Source organism: Oncorhynchus tshawytscha, unplaced genomic scaffold (assembly GCF_018296145.1).
Source record: "Oncorhynchus tshawytscha isolate Ot180627B unplaced genomic scaffold, Otsh_v2.0 Un_contig_4162_pilon_pilon, whole genome shotgun sequence".
In the NCBI taxonomy this organism is placed as follows: domain Eukaryota; kingdom Metazoa; phylum Chordata; class Actinopteri; order Salmoniformes; family Salmonidae; genus Oncorhynchus; species Oncorhynchus tshawytscha.
Genome location: NW_024609704.1, coordinates 279336 through 306535, shown reverse-complemented (window position 1 = coordinate 306535; position 27200 = coordinate 279336). Strand labels below are relative to the sequence as shown.

Genomic DNA, 27200 nt, shown 5'->3' with positions numbered 1-27200 from the left:
GACTGAGGGGGAACCCACCTGGTCTCCAGTAACTCTGACAGAGAGAGAGAATGACAGACTGAGGGAACCCACCTGGTAAAACCACCTGGTCTCCAGTAACTCTGACAGAGAGAGAGAAGGACAGACTGAGGGGGAACCCACCTGGTCTCCAGTAACTCTGACAGAGAGAGAGAGAAGGACAGACTGAGGGGAACCCACCTGGTCTCCAGTAACTCTGACAGAGAGAGAGAAGGACAGACTGAGGGTAAACCCACCTGGTCTCCAGTAACTCTGACAGAGAGAGAGAAGGACAGACTGAGGGGGAACCCACCTGGTCTCCAGTAACTCTGACAGAGAGAGAGAAAGGACAGACTGAGGGGGAAACCTACCTGGTCTCCAGTAACTCTGACAGAGAGAGAGAGGACAGACTGAGGACAGAGAGAGACTGACCAGGAGGGTGAAACCACCTGGTCTCCAGTAACTCTGACAGAGAGAGAGAAGGACAGACTGAGGGGGAACCCACCTGGTCTCCAGTAACTCTGACAGAGAGAGAGAAGGACAGACTGAGGGGGAACCAATCACCTGGTCTCCAGTAACTCTGACAGAGAGAGAGAAATACGTACACCACAGACTGAGGGTAAACCCACCTGGTCTCCAGTTCCCAGACGGTGATGTCATCAGAGATCCAGGGGTTGGAGGGCTCCGGGGAGGTGAAGAAGGGGTCATACTCCACATACTGCCCTGTGTAGCTCAGCAAGCTGTATAGGGAGTACACCAATCACACTGACAATCACCAATCACACTGACAATACGTACACCAGTCACACTGACAATACGTACACCAGTCACACTGACAATACGTACACCAATCACACCACTGACAATCACACTGCTCACTGACAATACGTACACCAATCACACTGACAATCACACCAATCACACTCACTGACAATATGTACACCAATCACACTGACAATACGTACACCAATCACACTGACTGACAATACGTACACCAATCACACTGACAATACGTACACCAATCACACTGACAATACGTACACCAATCACACTGACAATACGTACACCAATCACACTGCTCACTGACAATACCAATCACACCATCACACTGACAATCACGACACACCAATCACACTGACAATACAATATGTACACCAATCACACCAATCACACTGACAATACGTACACCAATCACACTGCTCACTGACAATATGTACACCAATCACACTGCTCACTGACAATACGTACACCAATCACACTGCTCACTGACAATACGTACACCAATCACACTGCTCACTATGTACACTGACACTGACAATACGTACACCAATCACACTGACAATACGTACACCAGTCAACTCACACTGACAATACGTACACCAATCACACTGCTCACTGACAATACGTACACCAGTCACACTGACAATACGTACACCAGTCACACTGACAATACGTACACCAATCACACTGACAATACGTACACCAGTCACACTGACAATACACCAATCACACTGACAATCACACCAGTCACACTGACAATACGTACACCAACTCACACTGACAATACGTACACCAATCACACTGACAATACGTACACCAGTCACACTGACAATCACTGACAATACGTACACCACACACTGACAATACGTCACCAATCACACTGCTCACTGACAATACGTACACCAATCACACTGCTCACTGACAATACGTACACCAATCACACTGACAATACGTACACCAATCACACTGACAATACGTACACCAGTCACACTGACAATACGTACACCAATCACACTGACAATACGTACACCAATCAACTGACAATCACACCAATCACACTGCTCACTGACAATACACACTCACACTGACAATCGTACAATGCTCACTGACAATACGTACACCAATCACACTGCTCACTGACAATACGTACACCAATCACACTGACAATACGTACACCAATCACACTGACAATACGTACTCCAATCACTGACAATGACAATCACACTGCTCACTGACAATCACACCAATCACACTGCTCACTGACAATACGTACACCAGTCACACTGACAATACGTACACCAATCACACTGACAATACGTACACCAATCACACTGCTCACTGACAATACGTACACCAATCACTCACTGACAATACGTACACCAATCACACTGACAATACGTACACCAATCACACTGACAATACGTACACCAATCACACTGCTCACTGACAATACGTACACCAATCACACTGACAATACGTACACCACAATCACACACTGACAATACGTACACCAGTCACACTGACAATCACACTGACAATACGTACACCAATCACACTGACAATCACACTGACACCAGTCACACTGACAATACACAGTCACACTGCTCACTGACAATACGTACACCAATCACACTGCTCACTGACAATACGTACACCAGTCACACTGACAATACGTACACCAATCACAGCCTTGACTCACACTGACAATACGTCACACTGACAATACAGTACTTCAATAACAGCCTTGACTGCCAGTCTGTTTACAGACAGTACTTCAATAACAGCCTTGACTGCCAGTCTGTGTTCAGACAGTACTTCAATAACAGCCTTGACTACCAGTCTGTGTTCAGACAGTACCCCAATAACAGCCTTGACTACCAGTCTGTGTTCAGACAGTACCCCAATAACAGCCTTGACTGCCAGTCTGTGTTCAGACAGTACCCCAATAACAGCCTTGACTACCAGTCTGTTTACTAGACAGTACTTCAATAACAGCCTTGACTACCAGTCTGTTTTCAGACAGTACCCCAATAACAGCCTTGACTACCAGTCTGTGTTCAGACAGTACCCCAATAACAGCCTTGACTACCAGTCTGTGTTCAGACAGTATAACAATAACAGCCTTGACTACCAGTCTGTTTTCAGACAGTACTCCTATAACAGCCTTGTCTACCAGTCTGTTTTCAGACAGTACCCCAATAGCAGCCTTGACTACTCCAATAACAGCTTTGACTACCAGTCTGTGTTCAGACAGTACCCCAATAACAGCCTTGACTACTCCAATAACAGCCTTGACTACCAGTCTGTTTTCAGACAGTACTTCCAATAACAGCCTTGTCTGAGTCTGTTTTCAGACAGTACCCCAATAGCAGCCTTGACTACTCCAATAACAGCCTTGACTACTCCAATAACAGCCTTGTCTACCAGTCTGTTTTCAGACAGTACTTCAATAACAGCCTTGACTACCAGTCTGTTTTCAGACTGTGTGTGTGTGTGTGTGTGTGTGTGTGTGTGTGTGTGTGTGTGTGTGTGTGTGTGTGTGTGTGTGTGTGTGTGTGTGTGTGTGTGTGTGTGTGTGTGTGTGTGTGTGTGTTGCATTACAAGGAAACAGCCTACCTTTCTGCCACTTTGGACATTTTTAACCGATGCCTGTCTAGTTGGGCTTGCCAGTGTTGAATCTGAAAGGAGAAGGTGCCAATGTGATGGCATGCTGCTCTGTCAGATCACCAGTCAAGATAACAGCCAATATGTCAGATAACACAATAGAGTCATGCTAACGACCAATATGTCAGATAACATTATATAGTCAAGCTAACGATCAATATGTCAGATGACATTATATAGTCAAGCTAACAACCATTCTGATAACGATGAGTCAAGATAACAACCATTCTGTCAGATGACCAGTCAAGATAACAACCATTCTGTCAGATAACACAATAGTCAAGCTAACGATTATTATGTCAGATAACATGATAGAGTCAAGATAATGATCAATATGTCAGATAACATGATAGAGTCAAGATAACGATCAATATGTCAGATAACATGATAGTCAAGATAATGATCAATATGTCAGATAACATGATAGAGTCAAGCTAATGATCAATATTCCAGATGACCAGTCAAGCTAATGATAAATATTTCAGATGACCAGTCAAGCTAACGATCAATATGTCAGATGACACGATAGAGTCAAGCTAACGATCAATATGTCAGATGACACGATAGAGTCAAGCTAACGATCAATATGTCAGATGACACGATAGAGTCAAGCTAACGATCAATATGTCAGATGACACGATAGAGTCAAGCTAACGATCAATATGTCAGATGACACGATAGAGTCAAGATAATGATCAATATGTCAGATAACATGATAGAGTCAAGCTAATGATCAATATGTCAGATAACACGATAGTCAAGCTAACATTCTGTTATTTTTAAATGGCCCATTCTACCAGAAAACACTGACATGTCATTGTAGTTTGATGGATATTTGTTGACATCCGCTCTGGAAGAAACCTCTTTTGTAATTTGCCCTTGAATTGATGACATTACCTGGTCACGTATCTCCTCCTCCGTGGGCTCTTTGACCTCTGGAGCGGGGGTGTGGGCGGGGCTGTGGCTCTGGATGTCATTCTGGAGGCCGTACACAGACTGGAGAGAAACATCGTTGTTACGGATACGGGTATCCTGTGTGTGTTTCTTTTCTCTCCTTGTCCCCTCACAGGTGACAAACATCATTCCCCAATCATTCACCAATCAATCATCAATCAGAAGACACACCTCCTGTTTCCCTTACCCAATCACATTCCCTTTCCCTTGGTTTAAAAACCCTGTCAGTTGTTTTCTCTAGAGCTCAATCTGTCTGTAGATCTCTGGTTTGGTTTATCAACTACATGTCACTGTGTCCGTTACCCTGTGAGTATTGTTTTGGTTTTGGTGTTTGACTGTTTGTTTGTTGATGGGAAAATGGGGAACCAAGACAAGTTGCCCATGGGCATACACTACCCGTAGGTAAACGTCTAAATCCCAGAGTTAGAACTGGGCGGACCACCCACTGTATTTTTGGTTAGTTAGTTAGTTAGCTGTATGGAAGTAGTCTAGTTTAGGGGTGTTTTGGTTAGTTAGTTAGCTGTATGGAAGTAGTCTAGTTTAGGGGTGTTTTGGTTAGTTAGTTAGTTAGCTGTATGGAAGTAGTCTAGTTTAGGGGTGTTTTGGTTAGTTAGTTAGTTAGCTGTATGGAAGTAGTCTAGTTTAGGGGTGTTTTGGTTAGTTAGTTAGCTGTATGGAAGTAGTCTAGTTTAGGGATATTTGTTTATTTCCTTGGGTCCAGCTCAGCCCCTTTTCCTGCCCCCTTCACCATGTGTTTAAAAATAAACCATGAGTGCCCCCCCTCCCCCTTCACCATGTGTTTAAAAATAAACCATGAGTGCCCCCCTCCCCCTTCACCATGTGTTTAAAAATAAACCATGAGTGCCCCCCTCCCCCCTTCACCATGTGTTTAAAAATAAACCATGAGTGCCCCCCCCCCCCCCTTCACCATGTGTTTAAAAATAAACCATGAGTGCCCCCCCCCCCCTTCACCATGTGTTTAAAAATAAACCATGAGTGCCCCCCCCCCCCTTCACCATGTGTTTAAAAATAAACCATGAGTGTGCCCCCCCCCCTTCACCATGTGTTTAAAAATAAACCATGAGTGCCCCCCTCCCCCCCTTCACCATGTGTTTAAAAATAAACCATGAGTGTGCCCCCCCCCCCTTCACCATGTGTTTAAAAATAAACCATGAGTGTCCTCCCCCCTTCACCATGTGTTTAAAAATAAACCATGAGTGTCCTCCCCCCTTCACCATGTGTTTAGAAATAAACCATGAGTGTTTGACGGTCATTTAAGTTGTCTGTGGTTATTGTTCTCACTGGTACTTTTTCACTGTTCTAATTTGCGTGAGTTATGTTACAGGTCTCGTTGCCATCCCCCCCCCAAACTCACTTACGGAGGAGCAAGACAAGGACAGCCCATTCAAACTGATAAACAGAGAAGCAAGACCAGGACAGCCCATTCAAACTGACATACGGAGGAGCAAGACAAGGACAGCCCTTTCAAACTGATAAACAGAGAAGCAAGACCAGGACAGCCCATTCAAACTGATATACAGAGGAGCAAGACAAGGACAGCCCATTCAAACTGATAAACAGAGAAGCAAGACAAGGACAGCCCATTCAAACTGACACAGAGGAGCAAGACAAGGACAGCCCATTCAAACTGACACAGAGGAGCAAGACAAGGACAGCCCATTCAAACTGACACAGAGGAGCAAGACCAGGACAGCCCATTCAAACTGATAAACGGAGAAGCAAGACAAGGACAGCCCATTCAAACTGACATAAGGAGCAAGGAGACAGCAAGACAAGGACAGCCCATTCAAACTGACATACAGAGGAGCAAGACAAGGAGCATTCAAACTGACATACAGGGAGCAAGCAAGGACCCCATTCAAACTGACATACAGAGGAGCAAGACAAGGACAGCCCATTCAAACTGACATACAGAGGAGCAAGACAAGGACAGCCCATTCAAACTGACATACAGAGGAGCAAGACAAGGACAGCCCATTCAAACTGACATACAGAGGAGCAAGACAAGGACAGCCCATTCAAACTGACACAGAGGAGCAAGACAAGGACAGCCCATTCAAACTGACACACTCACACACACTCACACACACAATGTATCTTTGTCTCTTCAACTCTCCCTCTCTTTTTTGTTTATTTTATTTATTTAACTAGGCAAGTCAGTTAAGAACAAATTCTTATTTATAATGACGGCCTACCCCTGAAAAACCTGGACGACGCTGGGCCAATTGTGCTCCGCCCAATGGGACTCCCAATCACAGACGGATGTGAAACAGCCTGTCACTGCTGTCACCACATCCTTTCTCTCTCTGTGTCACTGCTGTCACCACATCCTCTCTCTCTCTGTGTCACTGCTGTCACCACATCCTCTCTCTCTCTGTGTCACTGCTGTCACCACATCCTCTCTCTCTGTGTCACTGCTGTCACCACATCCTCTCTCTCTCTGTCACTGCTGTCACCACATCCTCTCTCTCTCTGTCACTGCTGTCACCACATCCTCTCTCTCTCTGTCACTGCTGTCACCACATCCTCTCTCTCTCTCTCACTGCTGTCACCACATCCTCTCTCTCTGTGTCACTGCTGTCACCACATCCTCTCTCTCTGTGTCACTGCTGTCACCACATCCTCTCTCTCTGTGTCACTGCTGTCACCACATCCTCTCTCTCTGTGTCACTGCTGTCACCACATCCTCTCTCTCTGTGTCACTGCTGTCACCACATCCTTTCTCTCTGTGTCACTGCTGTCACCACATCCTCTCTGTGTCACTGCTGTCACCACATCCTCTCTCTCTGTGTCACTGCTGTCACCACATCCTCTCTCTCTGTGTCACTGCTGTCACCACATCCTCTCTCTCACTGCTGTCACCACATCAATGACCTGAAGAGAGCTGGGACCACAGTCTCAAAGAAAACCATTAGTAACACACTACGCCGTCATGGATTAAAATCCTGCAGCGCACGCAAGGTCCCCCTGCTCAAGACAGTGCATGTCCAGGCCCGTCTGAAGTTTGCCAATGACCATCTGGATGATCCAGAGGAGGAGTGGGAGAAAGTCCTGTGGTCTGATGAGACAAAAATAGAGCTTTTTGGTCTAAACTCCACTCGCAGTGTTTGGAGGAAGAAGAAGGATGAGTACAACCAACCCCAAGAACACCATCCCAACCGTGAAGCATGGAGGTGGAAACATCATTCTTTGGGGATGCTTTTCTGCAAAGGGGACAGGACGACTGCACAGTATTGAGGGGAGGATGGATGGGGCCATGTATCGCGAGATCTTGGCCAACAACCTCCTTCCCTCAGTAAGAGCATTGAAGATGGGTCGTGGCTGGGTTTTCCAGCATGACAACAACCTGAAACACACAGGCGGGGCAACTAAGGAGTGGCTCCGTAAGAAGCATCTCAAGGTCCTGGAGTGGCCTAGCCAGTCTCCAGTCCTGAACCCAATAGAAAATCTTTGGAGGGAGCTGAAAGTCTGTATTGCCCAGCGACAGCCCCGAAACCTGAAGGATCTGGAGAAGGTCTGTATGGAGGAGTGGGCCAAAATCCCTGCTGTAGTGTGTGCAAACCTGGTCAAGAACTACAGGAAATGTGTAATCTCTGTAATTGCAAACACAGGTTTCTGTACCAAATAATAAGTTCTGCTTTTCTGATGTATCAAATACTTATGTCATGCAATAAAATGCAATTTAATTACTTAAAAATCATACAATGTGATTTTCTGGATTTTAGATTCCGTATCTCACAGTTGAAGTGTACCTATGATAAAAAATTACAGACCTCTACATGCTTTGTAAGTAGGAAAACCTGTAAAATCGGCAGTGAATCAAATACTTGTTCTCCCCACTGTATTACAGTAGATTTTACAGTTCATATTACAGTACATATGACAATCCATACCTTTCTTGTTTTATGAGGCTGCTTCATCCTTGAGGACTTCTTGATATCGGCCTCTGTTGTGTTCACACATCCAGGCTGTATAGAGAAACAAGGACACATTTACATCAGTCTTCTCCAGGCTGTATAGGGAAAACAAGGACACATTTACATCAGTCTTCTCCAGACTGTATAGTTTACATCAGTCTTCTCCAGACTGTATAGGGAAACAAGGACACATTTACATCAGTCTTCTCCAGGCTGTATAGGGAAACAAGGACACATTTACATCAGTCTTCTCCAGACTGTATAGGGAAACAAGGACACATTTACATCAGTCTTCTCCAGGCTGTATAGGAAACAAGGACACATTTACATCAGTCTTCTCCAGTCTGTATAGGGAAACAAGGACACATTTACATCAGTCTTCTCAGTCTGTATAGAGAAACAAGGACACATTTACATCAGTCTTCTCCAGGCTGTATAGAGAAACAAGGACACATTTACATCAGTCTTCTCCAGGCTGTATAGGGAAACAAGGACACATTTACATCAGTCTTCTCCTGTATAGAGGCTGTCTTCTCCAGGAACAAGGACACATTTCCATCAGTCTTCTAGGCTGTAGGGGCCAGTATCCTGAATTTCCAGTCTTCTAGACTGAATTTCCAGCTGACTGCGTGCCCAAAGTAAACTGCCTGTTATTCAGGTCCATTGGATAGAAAACAGTTTCTAAAACTGCAAGAAAAATGTCTGTGAGTATAACAGAACGGATATGGCAGGTGAAAATCCACCTGGAAAATCCCACAAGATCAACAGTCTTTATACAGGGATTCAGGCTTGTTTCTTGAAAAACTAACAAGTAGTCGTTTTTCCAAGGTGTGCTCATCAGGAAAGGTAGGCTTTTGGCGCGCGTGAATGAGGGCGCGCTCTCTGTTATTTTCCTTTTCTATTGAACACTGTTCTTTCCATCTGAAATATTATCGTTTATTTACATATTAGGGTACCTGAGGATTGTATAGAAACATTGGTTGACTTGTTTGGATGAAGTTTACCGGTAGCTTTTTGGATTCCTCTGTATGCATGTTGAAGGAGTGGATTACTGAAATCAATGGCGCCAACTAAACTGACTTTTTTGGATATGAAGAAGGACTTTATCGAACAAAACGACCATTCATTGTGTAGCTGGGACCCTTGGAATTGCAAACAGAGGAAGATCTTCAAAGGTAAGTGATTTATTTTATCGCTCTTTGGGATTTTGTGACGCCTGTGCTGGTTGAAAAAGTATTTTGATGTGGTGTGTGATAATGATGTGATAATCACATGGGTATGCTTTTGCCGTAAAACCTTTTTGAAATCTGACGCGGTTGGATAAACAGGACGTTAAGCTTTTAAATAATGTAAGACGGTTGTATTTTCATGAATGTTTAATATTAAATTTGGCGCTCTGCAATTTCACCAGATGTTGTCGACAGGTGTTCCGCTGGCGGTTTGCGATCCCTAAGAGGTTTTAGGTCTTCTCAGGCTGTGGAACAAGGACAAAAAAACAATGATATATTAGGGTCAATCCATGAAATGTGCCCTTTGATATTATAAGTAAAAATTGGGCAAAAATATTGAATTTTAAAAGCCTGTTATATTAAATTGCCCTTTAAAACCTCTTTAGGCTAGGGGGCAGTATTTTCACATCCGGATGAAAAGCGTGCCCAAAGTAAACTGCCTCTTACTCAGGCCCCGAATCTAGGATATGCATATGCATGATAGTATTGGACAGAAAACACTAACGTTTCTAAAACTGTTCACATACTGTCTGTGAGTATAACAGAACTGATATGGCAGGCAAAACCCTGAGCACAACCCATCCAGGGAAATTATTTTTTGAGGTCATTGTGTTTTCCAATGGTTTTCTATGGGAAACCTGATTTATTAGGGCCCATATTGCAGTTCCTATGGCTTCCACTAGATGTCAACAGTCTTTTAGAAATGGTTTTATGTTTTTCTTTTGAGAAATAAAGAAGTAGTCCTATTCTTTCTATGTGTCACTCAGCAGGTCACTAGTCTTTTGGTGCGCGTGAACAGGAGTGTGCTCCGTGGTGTTTTTCTTCGGTATTGGAAACTGTTTATCCCGTATTAAATTTGAGCAATTGTTTACATTTTAGGATACCTGAAGATTGATTAGAAACGTAGAAACGTTGTTTGAAATGTTGGACCAAGTTTACAGGTAACCTATTAGATACTTTGTAGTCATGTATTTCTGAATCAAACGCACCAAATAAATGGACATTTTGGGGATATAAAGAAGGAATTTATAGAACAAAACGACCATTCATTCTGTCACTGAGACATTTGGAACTGCAAAAATATGAAGATCTTAAAAGGTAAGGCATTTATTATATCGCTATTTCTGACTTTCGTGTCGCACCTGCCTGGTTGCAAAATGGTTTTAATGTTGTTGTTTTCTGGGCGCTGTCCTCAGATAATCACATGGTCTGCTTTTGCCGTAAAGCCTTTTTGAAATCTGACACCGCGGCTGGATTAACAAGAAGTTAAGTTTTATTTTGATGTATTACACTTATATTTATATTTCTGTAGTTTGAATTTGGAGAGCTGCAATTTCAGCGGATGTTGTCAAATCTATCCCGGTAAGGGAATTCGAGCGGGATTTTGAGCTTAAGGGGTTTTAATATGGACCACGTGGAGAATTCAATAAATCTGACTTGCTAAAGTGCCAAAATTGATCATTTTGACATGTTCCTCTGTGACCTCTAGGAAGGTTTGAACCACTCCATCTCAACATTTCTCCAAGTTCTCCACCAATAGGGCCTCGCACAAGCCCCAGCGTCATCCGGGTTAGGGTTTAGCCGGGGTTCATTGTTTAGCCATCATTGTAAATAAGAATGTGTTCTTAACTGACTTGCCTAGTTAACTTCTTTGGGGTAGGGGGCAGTATTTTTATTTTTTATTGGGTAGCTTGGATGAAAAATGTGCCCAAATTAAGCTGCCTGCTACTCAGCCGTAAAATCTAGAATATGATTATAATTAGCAAATTTGGATAGAAAACATTCTGAATGATGTCTGTGAGTATAACAGAACTCATATGGAGGGCAAAAACCTGAGAAAAAAAATCCAACCAGGAAGTGAGAAATCTGAGGTTCGTAGTTCTTCAACTCAGCCCCCATTGAAGATACAGGGTGATATTAGTTAAGTTTCAATTCCCAATGTCAACAGTATTTAGAACCTGTTTTGAGGATTCTCCTCTAAAGGAGGGGCTCATAAGGGCTCTTTGAGTGAGTGGTCTGGCAGAGTGCCATAGCCTCGGTCTGGCAGAGTGCCACAGCCTCGGTCTGGCAGAGTGCCACAGCCTCGGTCTGGCAGAGTGACACAGCCTCGGTCTGGCAGAGTGCCACAGCCTCGGGCTGGCAGAGTGCCACAGCCTCGGGCTGGCAGAGTGCCACAGCCTCGGGCTGGCTGGCCTCGGGCTGAGTGCCACAGCCTCGGGCTGGCGCGCTCACGTGAAAGGTAGCTATATTCCACTCCATTTGTACAGACAAAGGAATTGTCCGGTTGGAACATTAAGTTTTATGTAATTAAAAACATCCTAAAGATGGATTCCATACTTAGTTTGGCATGTTTCTACAGTTTGTAACTGAACTTTTTGAACATTTCGTCCGACGTTCGGCGCGACCTGAACGCGCTTTTTGGATTTGTTTACCAAACGCCCTAACAAAATAAGATATTTGGGCATAACTGATGGACATTATCGAACAAATCAAACATTTATGGTGGAACTGGGATTCCTGGGAGTGCATTCTGATGAAGATTATCAAAGGTAAGGGAATATTTAAAATGCTATTTCTGAGTAATGTTGACTACCCAATATGGCGGGTATCTTTTTGGCTGCTTTGTTGTCTAAAGGCTGTACTCAGATTATTGCATGGTTTGCCTTCTCTGTAAAGTTTTTTTGAAATCTGCCACAGCGGTTGCATTAAGGAGAAGTGTATCTAAAGTTCCATATATAATAGTTGTATCTTTATCAATGTTTATTATGAGTATTTCTGTAAATTGATGTGGCTCTGCACAATCACCGCATGTTTTAGAACTACTGAACGTAACGCGCCAATGTAAACTCAGATTTTCTATATAAATATGAACTTTATCAAACAAAACATACATGTATTGTGTAACATGAAGTCCTATGAGTGTCATCTGATGAAGATCATCAAAGGTTAGTGATTAATTTGATCTCTATTTCTGCTTTCTGTGACTCCTTTCTTTGGCTGGGAAAATGGCTGGGTTTTTCTGTTGCTTGGTGGTGACCTAACAATTTATTTGTGGTGCTTTCGCTGTAAAGCATTTTTGAAATTAGACAATGTGGCTGGATTAACGATAATTTTATCTTTAAAATGGTGTAAATGCTTGAGGAGTTTTAATTATGAGATTTTTGTTGTTTTGAATTTGGCGCACTGCACTTTCACTGGCTCTTCCGCTAGCGGAACCCCAGTCCTAGACAGGTTAAATAAAGGTTCAATAAAAAAATGAAAAAGTGCTATAGCCTGAGGCCTACTAGCCCTCCACTGTACACACCGTATGCTACAATCCACAGCCTGTGGCCTACTAGACTAGCATGCTAGCTTACCACAGTTTCTCATGCTAGTTGACCCTGTTCTTACTGTGTGCTAGGTTAGCCTCTGTACATAGTGTGGTTATGTTGTGTGGCATGCTCTGCTTATTAGCCCAGTGCTATTAACCTCTATATGCTACTGCCTAGCTATCACTGCTATATGCTACTGCCTAGCTATCACTGCTATATGCTGCTGCCTAGCTATCACTGCTATATGCTACTGCGTAGCTATCACTGCTATATGCTGCTGCCGAGCTATCACTGCTATATGCTGCTGCCTAGCTATCACTGCTATATGCTGCTGCCTAGCTATCACTGCTATATGCTATCACTGCTATATCTCACTCTGAACACAACACATCACTCTGAACCCAACACAGTGTATCACTCTGAACACAACACAGTGTATCACTCTCTGAACCCAACACAGTGTATCACTCTGAACCCAACACAGTGTATCACTCTGAACACAACACAGTGTAACACTCTCTGAAGACAACACAGTGTATCACTCTGAACACAACACAGTGTATCACTCTGAACACAACACAGTAACACTCTCTGAACACACACAGTGTATCACTCTGAACACAACACAGTGTATCACTCTGAACACAACACAGTGTATCACTCTCTGAACACAACACAGTGTATCACTCTGAACACAACACAGTAACACTCTCTGAACACACACAGTGTATCACTCTGAACACAACACAGTGTAACACTCTGAACACAACCCAGTGTATCACTCTGAACACAACACAGTGTATCACTCTGAACACAGCACATCACTCTGAACACAACCCAGTGTATCACTCTGAACACAACACAGTGTATCACTCTGAACACAACACAGTGTATCACTCTGAACACAACACAGTGTATCACACTCTGAACACAACACAGTGTATCACTCTCTGAACACAACACAGTGTATCACTCTGAACACAACACAGTGTATCACTCTGTGTATCACTCTGAACACAGCACAGTGTAACACTCTGAACACAACACATCACTCTGAACACAACACAGTAACACTCTCTGAACACAACACAGTAACACTCTCTGAACACAACACAGTGTATCACTCTGAACACAACCCAGTGTATCACTCTCTGAACACAACACAGTAACACTCTCTGAACACAACACAGTAACACTCTCTGAACACAACACAGTAACACTCTCTGAACACAACACAGTGTATCACTCTGAACACAACCCAGTGTATCACTCTCTGAACACAACACAGTAACACTCTCTGAACACAACACAGTAACACTCTCTGAACACAACACAGTAACACTCTCTGAACACAACACAGTGTATCACTCTGAACACAACCCAGTGTATCACTCTGAACACAACCCAGTGTATCACTCTGAACACAACACAGTGTATCACTCTCTGAACACAACACAGTAACACTCTCTGAACACACACAGTGCATCACTCTGAACACAACACAGTGCATCACTCTGAACACACACAGTGCATCACTCTGAACACAACACAGTGCATCACTCTGAACACAACCCAGTGTATCACTCTGAACACAACACAGTATCTCTCTAAACATGGTCTGTGGTGACAGGGAAACAGAAAGGTTGTATTCTTACCACTGGTCTGTGTACGTCCCAGAAAGCTCTCTCTTGACTGTCCAGAATCTTCCTCTCAATTTTGTCCCTCTTCTTGTCAACTCTGTGTTAAAGGATGGAGGTGGACACCTTGTAACACAGACGTCCCATCATTCATTTAGTTACAGATGTAGGTTCTTCTTTTGATCACCCTGTCGCACATGAACCTTCGTGAAATGTAGGAAAAGTCAAATGTGTAGTGTATTTGAGGTTTAAAAAGGCTTCTGAAGTTTGTATTTTTCGCTTAGAAATTTCAGACTTGATTTTCCCTAACAAAACAAAACAAAACATCCTCTCCTCTCCTCTCCTCTCCTCTCCTCTCCTCTCCTCTCCTCTCCTCTCCTCTCCTCTCCTCTCCTCTCCTCTCCTCTCCTCTCCTCTCCTCTCCTCTCTTTCCACATCTGTGAGTAAATTGAGGCAGAGACCTTGAGGCTGTGTTGTTGGGGAAAAGGGCTGTTTTACCAGTCAGTCTGCATGCATCAATTCAGCTCAACATGAGCTTGCAGCCCAAATGGTACCCTATTCCCTAATAGCACCCATAGCAGTGCACTGTGTAGGGGTCAGGGTGCCATTTGAGACGCTAGATTGGAGGAGATACTTACTTTGCTTGTGCTTCAGCTTGCATAAATATAAACTCCCATTTCCTGGCGAACGCTCTCTGTAGTCTGGCTAAGCTCTCCTGAAACACACAGGAACATACAAACACCTAGTGTCTTATAGTTTCACTACCTCTTACATAAAACATGCCTCTGAGGGGAAAAATACAGTTGTTTTTAAACAGTAGTTAACTGCTTTCCAAACTAAGCAGCCTTGTCTCCATCGAATGTTGGGACTGGTTGATTGTTCTTTACACTCGGATAGAAACGACTGTAGAATAGAGGAGGAGGAGGAGGAGGGAGGGAGGGAAGAGGTGGGGGGGGAGGAGGAGGAGGGGAGGGAAGAGGGGGGGGGAGGAGGAGGAGGGAGGGAGGGAAGAGGTGGGGGAGGGGAGGAGGGAGGGAGAGGTGGGAAGAGGTGGGAGGAGGAGGGAGGGAAGAGGTGGGAGGAGGAGGGAGGGAAGAGGTGGGAGGAGGAGGGGGAGGGAAGAGGTGGGAGGAGGAGGAGGAGGGAGGGAAGAGGTGGGAGGAGGAGGAGGGAGGGAAGAGGTGGGAGGAGGAGGAGGGAGGGAAGAGGTGGGAGGAGGAGGGAGGGGGAGGAGGAGGGAAGAGGTGGGAGAGGGAGGGGGGGAGGGAGGGAGGGAGGGGGAGGAGGAGGGAGGGGGAGGGGGGAGGGTGGGAGGAGGAGGAGGGAGGGAAGAGGTGGGGGGGAAGAGGAGGGGGAGGGAGGGAAGAGGTGGGAGGAGGAGGGGGAGGGAAGAGGTGGGAGGAGGAGGAGGAGGGAGGGAAGAGGTGGGAGGAGGAGGAGGGAGGGAAGAGGTGGGAGGAGGAGGAGGGAGGGAAGGGGTGGGAGGAGGAGGAGGGAGGGAAGAGGTGGGAGGAGGAGGGAGGGGAGGAGGAGGGAAGAGGTGGGAGAGGGAGGGGGAGGGAGGGAGGGAGGAGGAGGAGGAGGGAGGTGGGAGGGGAGGGTGGGAGGAGGAGGAGGAGGGGGAGGGGAGGGGAGGGTGGGAGGAGGAGGAGGGGGAGGGAAGAGGTGGGAGGGAGGGAAGAGGTGGGAGGGAGGGAAGAGGTGGGAGGGGGGGAGGGAAGAGGTGGGGGAGGAGGAAGAGGTGGGAGGAGGAGGGGGAGGGAAGATGTGGGAGGAGGAGGAGGGAGGGAAGAGGTGGGAGGAGGAGGGAGGGAAGAGGTGGGGGGAGGAGGAGGAGGGAGGGGGAGGAGGAGGAGGGAGGGGAGGGAGGGGGAGGGAGGAGGAGGGAAGAGGTGGGAGGAGGAGGGAGGGGGAGGGAGGAAGAGGTGGGAGGAGGGGGAGGGAGGGAGGGAAGGAGGGAGGGAGGAGGAGGAGGAGGAGGAGGGGAGGAAGAGGGGGGAGGAGGAGGAGGAGGAGGGAGGGAAGAGGGGGAGGAGGGGAGGAGGAGGAGGGGAGGGAAGAGGTGGGAGGAGGAGGAGGAGGAGGGAGGGAAGAGGTGGGAGGAGGAGGTGGGAGGAGGAGGAGGAGGGAGGGAAGAGGTGGAGGAGGAGGAGGAGGGAGGGGGAGGGAGGAGGAGGAGGAGGGAGGGAAGAGGTGGGAGGAGGAGGAGGAGGGAGGGAGGGAAGAGGTGGGAGGAGGAGGTGGGAGGAGGAGGAGGAGGAGGGGGGAAGAGGTGGAGGAGGAGGAGGAGGGAGGGGGAGGAGGAGGAGGGAAGAGGTGGGAGGGGAGGGGGGGGAGGGAGGGAGGGAAGAGGTGGGAGGAGGAGGAGGGAGGGAGGGAGGAAAGAGGGGGAGGAGGAGGAGGAGGAGGGAGGGAAGAGGTGGGAGGAGGAGGAGGAGGAGGGAGGGAAGAGGTGGGAGGAGGAGGAGGAGGGAGGGAAGGAGGAGGGAGGGGAAGAGGTGGGAGGAGGAGGAGGAGGGAGGGAAGAGGTGGGAGGAGGAGGAGGGAGGGAAGAGGGGAGGAGGAGGAGGGAGGGAAGAGGTGGGAGGAGGAGGAGGAGGGAGGGAAGAGGTGGGAGGAGGAGGAGGAGGAGGAGGAGGGAGGGGGAAGAGGTGGGAGGAGGAGGAGGAGGAGGAGGGAGGGAAGAGGTGGGAGGAGGAGGAGGAGGAGGGAGGGAAGAGGTGGGAGGAGGAGGAGGAGGGAGGGAAGAGGTGGGAGGAGGAGGAGGAGGGAGGGAAGAGGTGGGAGGAGGAGGAGGAGGGAGGGAAGAGGTGGGAGGAGGAGGAGGAGGAGGGAGGGAAGAGGTGGGAGGAGGAGGAGGAGGAGGGAGGGAAGAGGTGGGAGGAGGAGGAGGAGGGGAGGGGAAGAGGTGGGAGGAGGAGGAGGAGGGAGGGAAGAGGTGGGAGGAGGAGGAGGAGGGAGGGAAGAGGTGGGAGGAGGAGGAGGAGGAGGGAGGGAAGAGGTGGGAGGAGGAGGAGGGAGGGGAGGAGGAGGAGGAGGGAAGAGGTGGGAGGAGGGAGGGAGGGAGGGAAGGAGGAGGAGGGAGGGAAGAGGTGGGAGTGGGAGGAGGAGGGAGGGAGGAGGAAGGGGAGGAGGAGGGAGGGAGGAGGGAGGGAAGAGGTGGGGGGGGAGGAGGAGGGAGGGAAGAGGTGGGGGAGGAGGGAGCTTACAGCTTCGTAGTCAGCCAGCTCCAGGCGGGCTTTGTTTTGCATTGTTCTTTTGCAGAGGTAAACAGCTGTAAGGGACAGAGGTGAAAAACAGTTAGTCAGAGAACAGTCAGCAGAAACAGTCAGTCAGAAAACAATCAATTAGGCCACCAGACTGTTAAATAGCCATCACTAGGCGGCTTCCACCCGGTTACGTAATCCTGCACATTAGAGGCTGCTGACCCATATGACTTGAAATCACTGGCCACTTTAATAATGTTTACATTTTTTTGCTTTACTCATCTCATATGTATATACTGTATTCTATTCTTCTGTATTTTAGTCAATGCTTTACTCATCTCATATGTATATACTGTATTCTATTCTACTGTATTTTAGTCAATGCTTTACTCATCTCATATGTATATACTGTATTCTATTCTACTGTATATTAGTCTATGCTTTACTCATCTCATATGTATATACTGTATTCTATTCTACTGTATTTAGTTAATGCCACTCTGACATTGCTCATCCTAATATTCATATATTCCTTAATTCCATTATTTTACTTTTAGGTTGTGTGTATTGTTGTGAATTGTTAGATATTGCTGCACTGTTGGAGCTACAAACACAAGCATTTCGCTACAATAACATCTGCTAAACATGTGTATGTGACAAATACAATTAGATTTAGTTTGACAGACAGGGTATTGGTTTATTGGTTTCCTGGTTGTATACCAGATAGGAAACAGACAGACAGGGTAATGGTTTATTGGTTTCCTGGTTGTATACCAGACAGGAAACAGACAGACAGGGTAATGGTTTATTGGTTTCCTGGTTGTATACCAGACAGGAAACAGACAGACAGGGTAATGGTTTATTGGTTTCCTGGTTGTATACCAGATAGGAAACAGACAGACAGGGTAATGGTTTATTGGTTTCCTGGTTGTATACCAGATAGGAAACAGACAGACAGGGTATTGGTTTCTTGGTTTCCTGGTTGTATACCAGATGGAAACAGACAGACAGGGTTTTGGTTTATTGGTTTCCTGGTTGTTATACCAGATAGGAAACAGACAGATAGGGTAATGGTTTATTGGTTTCCTGGTTGTATACCAGATGGAAACAGACAGACAGGGTAATGTTTATTGGTTGGTTGTATACCAGATCAGACTGGTAATGTTTTATTGGTTTCCTGGTTGTATACCAGACAGGGTAAATGTTTTATTGGTGTCCTGGTTGTATACCAGACAGGGTAATGTTTTATTGGTGTCCTGGTTATATACCAGACAGGGTAATGTTTTAGGATATACAGACAGACAGGGGTAATGGTTTATTGGTGTCCTGGTTGTATACCAGACAGGATACAGACAGACAGGGTAATGGTTTATTGGTGTCCTGGTTATATACCAGACAGGATACAGACAGACAGGGTAATGTTTTATTGGTGTCCTGGTTGTATACCAGACAGGGTAATGTTTTATTGGTGTCCTGGTTATATACCAGACAGGATACAGACAGACAGGGTAATGGTTTATTGGTGTCCTGGTTGTATACCAGACAGGATACAGACAGACAGGGTAATGGTTTTTATTGGTGTCCTGGTTATATACCAGACAGGGTAATGGTTTATTGGTATCCTGGTTGTATACCTAATGGTTTATTGTAGACAGGGACAGACAGGGTAATGGTTTATTGGTGTCCTGGTTATATACCAGACAGGATACAGACAGAATGGTTTATTGGTGTCAGACAGGGTAATGGTTTATTGGTGTCCTGGTTATATACCAGACAGGATACAGACAGACAGGGTATACCAGACAGGGTAATGGTTTATTGGTGTCCTGGTTGTATACCAGACAGGGTAATGGTTTATTGGTGTCCTGGGTAATGGTTTAGACCTAATGGGTGTCCTGGTTGTATACCAGACAGGGTAATGTTTTATTGGTATCCTGGTTAGACAGGGTAATGGTTTATTGGTGTCCTGGTTATATACCAGACAGGATACAGACAGACAGGGTAATGGTTTATTGGTTTGGTTGTTGGTATCCTGGTTGTATACCAGACAGGGTAATGGTTTATTGGTGTCCTGGTTATATACCAGACAGGATACAGACAGACAGGGTAATGGTTTATTGGTGTCCTGGTTGGTATACCAGACAGGGTAATGGTTTATTGGTGTCCTGGGTTCCTGGTTGTATACCAGGGTACAGGGTAATGGTTTATTGGTGTCCTGGTTGTATACCAGACAGGGTAATGGTTTATTGGTATCCTGGTTGTATACCAGACAGGGTAATGGTTTATTGGGGTAATATAATGGTTTATTGGTATCCTGGTTGTATACCAGACAGGGTAATGGTTTATTGGTATCCTGGTTGTATACCAGACAGGGTAATGGTTTATTGGTATCCTGGTTGTATACCAGACAGGGTAATGGTTTATTGGTATCCTGGTTGTATACCAGACAGGGTAATGGTTTATTGGTATCCTGGTTGTATACCAGGGTAATGGTTTATTGGTATCCTGGTTGTATACCAGACAGGGTAATGGTTTATTGGTGTCCTGGTTATATACCAGACAGTGATACAGACAGACAGGGTTTATTGGTATACCAGACAGGGTAATGGTTTATTGGTATCCTGGTTGTATACCAGACAGGGTAATGGTTTATTGGTGTCCTGGTTGTATACCAGACAGGATACAGACAGACAGGGTAATGGTTTATTGGTGTCCTGGTTATATAATGGTTTATTGGTGTCCTGGTTGTATACCAGACAGGGTAATGGTTTATTGGTATCCTGGTTGTATACCAGACAGGGTAATGGTTTATTGGTGTCCTGGTTGTATACCAGACAGGGTAATGGTTTATTGGTGTCCTGGTTGTATACCAGACAGGGTAATGTTTTATTGGTGTCCTGGTTGTATACCAGACAGGGTAATGGTTTATTGGTGTCCTGGTTATATACCAGACAGGGTAATGGTTTATTGGTATCCTGGTTATATACCAGACAGGGTAATGTAAACTGTATACCAGTAAACTGAATATAGTTCAGATGCTTTTGTTTTCTTGGAAATCCTGTCAGAACAGTAATCCATCTGGAGGGATGACTGGAGCCCTGGGCCGACTTACCACAGAACAGAGAGCAGAACACAGAAGAACAGAACAGCTTGGATTTACTGGTCTGGACAGTGGTTTAATGTGTGTGTGTGTGTGTGTGTGTGTGTGTGTGTGTGTGTGTGTGTGTGTGTGTGTGTGTGTGTGTGTGTGTGTGTTCGTGTGTGTTCGTGTGTGTGACAATTAGGTGATTAAGGTCATAGACTGCTGTATTGTCTGCTGTACTCACCATAGTCTGTGTTCTCAGGTTCCCAACAGTTAGATGGCCAGAAGTAGGGAGTCTGAGAGGGGGGGTGTTAGGGTTGGGGGAGAAAGAGGGAGGGTGAGAGAAAAGGGAAATCAGTGAAGAACAAACACCATTGTAAATACAACCCATATTGGCTCACTGGAGAGACGCTATTTAACTATCTTTAACTATTTTGGTTACACCATGATTCCATAAATGTTATTTCATAGTTTTGATGTCATCACTTATTTTACAATGTAGAAAATAGTGAGAATAAAGAAAAACCAGAAGAGGAAGTTGGAGAGAGGGACAGTACTCACTGACTGACAATGCTAGAAGTGGCTAGAATACCAGCTGTTGTTTCCATAGTGGAACATTCAGGATATTTAACCAGATCTCTGTTGTTTCCATAGTGGAACATTCAGGATATTTAACCAGATCTCTGTTGTTTCCATAGTGGAACATTCAGGATATTTAACCAGATCACTGTCGTTTCCATAGTGGAACATTCAGGATATTTAACCAGATCTCTGTTGTTTCTATAGTGGAACATTCAGGATATTTAACAAGATCACTGTTGTTTCCATAGTGGAACATTCAGGATATTTAACCAGGTCACTTGTTTCAGATCATTTATGTTATTGAATTAAGGATATTTTTATGTTTTCAATATTGTTCTTTAAACTTTACCTATAGTTTATACCTGATCTGTGAACAGCAGTCCCGAGCTACCCCTCAGTCCCGAGCTACCCCTCAGTCCCGAGCTACCCCTCAGTCCCGAGCTTCTACCTCAGTCCCGAGCTTCTACCTCAGTCCCGAGCTGCCCCTCAGTCCAGTGGGGTCCTTGGTGAGGGTTATTAGGCCAAGGTCGGTGGCGAGGGTCGCCAATCAAAGGACGCGTTACAGGGGGACTAAGACTTGGTTGGAGTGGGGTCCAAGTCCCGAGCCGGATCCGCCACTGTGGACAGACGCCCCACCCGGACCCTCCCCTATGGGTTTAGGTGTGCGGCTGGGAGTCCGCACCTTGGGGGGGGTTCTGTCACGCCCTGGTCTTAGTATTTTGTGTTTTCTTTATTTATTTGGTCAGGCCAGGGTGTGACATGGGTTTATTTTGTGGTGTGTTTGTGTATTGGGGTTTTTCGTAGGTTTTGGGATTGTGGCTTAGTGGGGTGTTCTAGCAAAGTCTATGGTTGCCTGAGGCGGTTCTCAATCAGAGGCAGGTGATTCTCGTTGTCTCTGATTGGGAACCATATTTAGGCAGCCATATTCTTTGAGTGTTTGGTGGGTGATTGTTCCTGTCTCTGTGTTAGTTTGCACCAGTTTAGGCTGTTTCGGTTTTCACGTTACGTTTATTGTTTTTGTATTGTTCGTGTTTCATTAAAGATGTATCGTATTAACCACGCTGCATTTTGGTCCGACCCAGAGAGAGTGCCCGGAGCCCGCCTGGGATTCGCTGGAGCAATGTGAGGAGGGCTATAGGAGAATGGAGTTGAAGAGAAAAGCACGGCGACGCAGAAGGAAGCCCGAGAGTCAGCCCCAAAAATGTATTGGGGGGGGCTCAGGGAGAGTATGGCAGAGTCAGGGTTCAAACCTGAGCCAACTCCCCCTGTTTATCGTGAGGAGCAGCGATCACAGGACTTCTGGACGTGGGAGGAGATATTGGACGGAAAAGGACCCTGGACTCAGCCTGGAGAATATCGCTGCCCCAAAGAAGAACTGGAGGCGGCGAAAGCGGAAAGGCGCTGGTATGAAGAGGCAGCACGGCGACGCGGATGGAAGCCCGAGAGTCAGCCCCAAAAATGTATTGGAGGGGGGGTCAGGGAGAGTATGGCAGAGTCAGGGTTCAGACCTGAGCCAATTCCCCCTGTATATCGTGAGGAGCCAAGGAGGAGACCAGAACCAGAGCCGGTGTTGGAGGTGAGTGAAGCAGAGACTGTGAAGGAGTTAATGGGGAAAGTGGAGGAGAGAGTTATGAGGGAGTTGCTAGGTTGGTGCTTTAGGTACGATATTCGCCCGACGGAGCGTGTCGGGGATTTGATGGCACCTGGGTCAGCGCTCCATACTCGTCCTGAGGTGCGTGTTAGTCGGCTGGTGAAGATTGTGCCAGCCTCACGCACTAGGCCTCCTGTGTACCTACCTAGCCTTGCACGTCCTGTGCCAGCCCTGCTCTCAGGCTCTCCAGTACACCTTCACGGTCCAGTCCATCCTGTGCCACCTTCACACACCAGTCCTCCGGTGGCAGCTCCCCGCACCAGGCTTCCTGTGTGTGTCCTCGACCCAGTACCACCAGTGCCAGCACCACGCACCAGGCCTTCAGTGCGCCTCGCCTGTTCAGCGCTGCCAGAGCCTTTCTCCTCTCCAGCGCTGTTGGAGTCTCCCTCTTGTTTAGCGCTGTTGGAGTCTCCCGCCTGTTTAGCGCTGTCGGAGTCTTCCGCCTGTTTAGCGCTGCCAGAGCCTTCCTCCTCTCCAGCGCTGCCAGAGCCTTCCTCCTCTCCAGCGCTGCCAGAGCCTTCCTCCTCTCCAGCGCTGCCAGAGCCTTCCTCCTCTCCAGCGCTGCCGGAGTCTCCCGCCTGTGTAGCGCTGCCAGAGCCTTCCTTCTCTCCAGCGCTGCCGGAGTCTCCTGCCTGTTCAGCGCAGCCAGAGCTGCTAATCTGCATGGAGAAGCCAGAGCTTCCAGTCTGCATGGAGCAGCCAGAGCTGCCAGTCTGCATGGAGCAGCCAGAGCTGCCAGTCTGCAGGGAGCAGCCAGAGCTGCCAGTCTGCAGGGAGCAGCCAGAGCTGCCAGTCTGCAGGGAGCAGCCAGAGCTGCCAGTCTGCATGGAGCAGCCAGAGCTGCCAGTCTGCATGGAGCAGCCAGAGCTGCCAGTCTGCATGGAGCAGCCAGAGCTGCCAGTCTGCATGGAGCAGCCAGAGCTGCCAGTCTGCATGGAGCAGCCAGAACTGCCAGTCTGCATGGAGCTGCCAGTCTGCATGGAGCAGCCAGAGCTGCCAGTCTGCATGGAGCAGCCAGAGCTGCCAGTCTGCATGGAGCAGCCAGAGCAGCTAGAGCCGCCAGTCAGCCAGGATCTTCCAGATCCGACCAGTCAGCCAGGATCTACCAGATCCGCCATTCGGCCAAGATCCACCATTCAGCCAGGATCCGCCATTCAGCCAGGATCCGCCAGTCAACCAGGATCTGCCGGAACCGCCAGTCAGCCAGGATCTGCCAGAACCACCAGCTAGCCAGGATCTGCCAGAGCCAACTACCTGCCTGAGCTTCCTCTCAGTACTGGGCTTCCTCTCAGTGCTGGGCTTCCTCTCAGTGCTGAGCTTCCCCTCAGTGCTGGGCTTCCCCTCAGTGCTGAGCTTCCCCTCAGTGCTGAGCTTCCCCTCAGTCCCGAGCTTCCCCTCAGTCCCGAGCTTCCCCTCAGTCCCGAGCTTCCCCTCAGTCCCGAGCTACCCCTCAGTGTCGAGCTACCCCTCAGTCCCGAGCTACCCCTCAGTCCCGAGCTTCTACCTCAGTCCCGAGCTGCCCCTCAGTCCAGTGGGGTCCTTGGTGAGGGTTATTAGGCCAAGGTCGGCGGCGAGGGTCGCCAATCAAAGGACGCGTTACAGGGGGACTAAGACTTGGTTGGAGTGGTCCCGAGCCGGATCCGCCACCGTGGACAGACGCCCCACCCGGACCCTCCCCTATGGGTTTAGGTGTGCGGCTGGGAGTCCGCACCTTGGGGGGGGTCTGTCACGCCCTGGTCTTAGTATTTTGTGTTTTCTTTATTTATTTGGTCAGGCCAGGGTGTGACATGGGTTTATTTTGTGGTGTGTTTGTGTATTGGGGTTTTTCGTAGGTTTTGGGATTGTGGCTTAGTGGGGTGTTCTAGCAAAGTCTATGGTTGCCTGAGGCGGTTCTCAATCAGAGGCAGGTGATTCTCGTTGTCTCTGATTGGGAACCATATTTAGGCAGCCATATTCTTTGAGTGTTTGGTGGGTGATTGTTCCTGTCTCTGTGTTAGTTTGCACCAGTTTAGGCTGTTTCGGTTTTCACGTTACGTTTGTTTTTGTATTGTTCGTGTTTCATTAAAGATGTATCGTATTAACCATGCTGCATTTTGGTCCGACTCTCTTTCGACGGAAGAAAACCGTAACACCTATAATTTATACCTGACCTATAATTTATACCGGCTGTGTTACTCTATCAAAGCATTAGTTGGCAGTATTAATAGAATACTGTGGGATATGTGTTCTGTACAGTACTGGATGTTTCTTCTGTCTCTACGTCCTACTGGGAAAGTGTTCTGTTAGTAGATGAGTGTTTGACTGGTTCAATTACTACAGTAGAAGTTGGTCTTATCTTAGTAACTGAAACCTGTAGAAGTTGATCTTATCTTAGTAACTGAAACCTGTAGACGTTGATCTTATCTTAGTAACTGAAACCTGTAGACGTTGGTCTTATCTTAGTACCTGAAACCTGTAGACGTTGATCTTATCTTAGTAACTGAAACCTGTAGACGTTGATCTTATCTTAGTAACTGAAACCTGTAGACGTTGGTCTTATCTTAGTACCTGAAACCTTTAGACGTTGGTCTTATCTTAGTAACTGAAACCTGTAGACTTTGGTCTTATCTTAGTACCTGAAACCTGTAGACGTTGATCTTATCTTAGTAACTGAAACCTGTAGACGTTGGTCTTATCTTAGTACCTGAAACCTGTAGACGTTGGTCTTATCTTAGTACCTGAAACCTGTAGAAGGTTCCATCGTCCTTCAGTGTGAGCACATGGTCTGAAATTGGGAAGAAGTAGCCGTGGGCTGCCATCAGAGTGCCAAGGTGGAGTGCTTCTACTGTAACACAACAACAACAACAAAACAACATATTCAACAACAACATCAACAATAACAAGAACATCATCAACCATAACATCATCAACCATAACATCATCAACAATAACATCAACAATAACAACAACATCAACCATAACATCAACAAAAACAACAACATCATCAACATCATCCATCATCAATCTCCACTGCTAAACAACAACATCATCAACAACAACAACAACATCTCCATCATCCATCATCAATCTCCACTGCTAAACAACAACAACAGTTCAAGGGGGCCGAATACTTTCGCAAGGCACTGTATGTTTACACATGATGACACCTTGACCTCTCCCCTCTCTGCGGCCCATGCAACTTAGTCTTGACATAGAACAGATACTGCAACCCCGCCACAGTATTATACAAAAATAACATTCTGATGAGAAGTAACTTACAAACATATGATGAATATAAAACATCTTACCTATGTTACCCACCAATTCTGATTATTCCCCAACAACTGCTAAACAACATCATCAACAACAAAATCTCCATCGTCCATCATCAATCTCCACTACTAAACAACATCATCAACAACAACAACAACAACATCTCCATCATCCATCATCCATCATCAATCTCCACTGCTAAACAACAACATCATCATCAACAACGACAACATCTCCATCATCCATCATCAATCTCCCCTGCTAAACAACAACATAATCAACAACAACAACATCTCCATCATCCATCATCAATCTCCACTGCTAAACATCATCATCAACAATAAAATCTCCATCATCCATTATCAATCTCCACTACTAAACAATATCAATCCCACCATGTTTTTTTTTTACCTTTATTTTACTAGGCAAGTCAGTTAAGAACAAATTCTTATTTTCAATGACGGCCTAGGAACAGTGGGTTAACTGCCTGTTCAGGGGCAGAATGACAGATTTGAACTGTGTCAGCTGGGCAGCTCCTAGGTATTAGTCTGGTTCATAGGATCATTCGCTGGGCAGCTCCTAGGTATTAGTCTGGTTCATAGGATCATTCGCTGGGCAGCTCCTAGGTATTAGTCTGGTTCATAGGATCATTCGCTGGGCAGCTCTTAGGTATTAGTCTGGCTCATAGGATCATTCGCTGGGCAGCTCCTAGGTATTAGTCTGGCTCATAGGATCATTCGCTGGGCAGCTCCTAGGTATTAGTCTGGCTCATAGGATCATTCGCTGGGCAGCTCCTAGGTATTAGTCTGGCTCATAGGATCATTCGCTGGGCAGCTCCTAGGTATTAGTCTGGATCATTCGCTGGGCAGCTCCAAGGTATTAGTTTGGCTCATAGGATCATTCGCTGGGCAGCTCCT

At 46.6% G+C, this 27200-nt stretch overlaps 1 protein-coding gene across 1 annotated transcript in view; it reads right to left on the bottom strand.

The window, feature by feature from the left end:
• rgs7b (regulator of G protein signaling 7b) overlaps positions 1-27200 on the bottom strand; it is a 143567-nt gene that overhangs the window by 15262 nt on the left and 101105 nt on the right. The window contains exons 5-13 of the mRNA XM_042317120.1: positions 25749-25855; positions 21043-21094; positions 17720-17784; positions 15149-15225; positions 14529-14610; positions 8310-8384; positions 4339-4437; positions 3394-3455; positions 627-737 (exon numbers count right to left, since the gene is read on the bottom strand). Of these exons, the coding sequence (XP_042173054.1) occupies positions 627-737; positions 3394-3455; positions 4339-4437; positions 8310-8384; positions 14529-14610; positions 15149-15225; positions 17720-17784; positions 21043-21094; positions 25749-25855 (730 nt within the window). The remainder of the gene's footprint in view (positions 1-626; positions 738-3393; positions 3456-4338; positions 4438-8309; positions 8385-14528; positions 14611-15148; positions 15226-17719; positions 17785-21042; positions 21095-25748; positions 25856-27200) is intronic.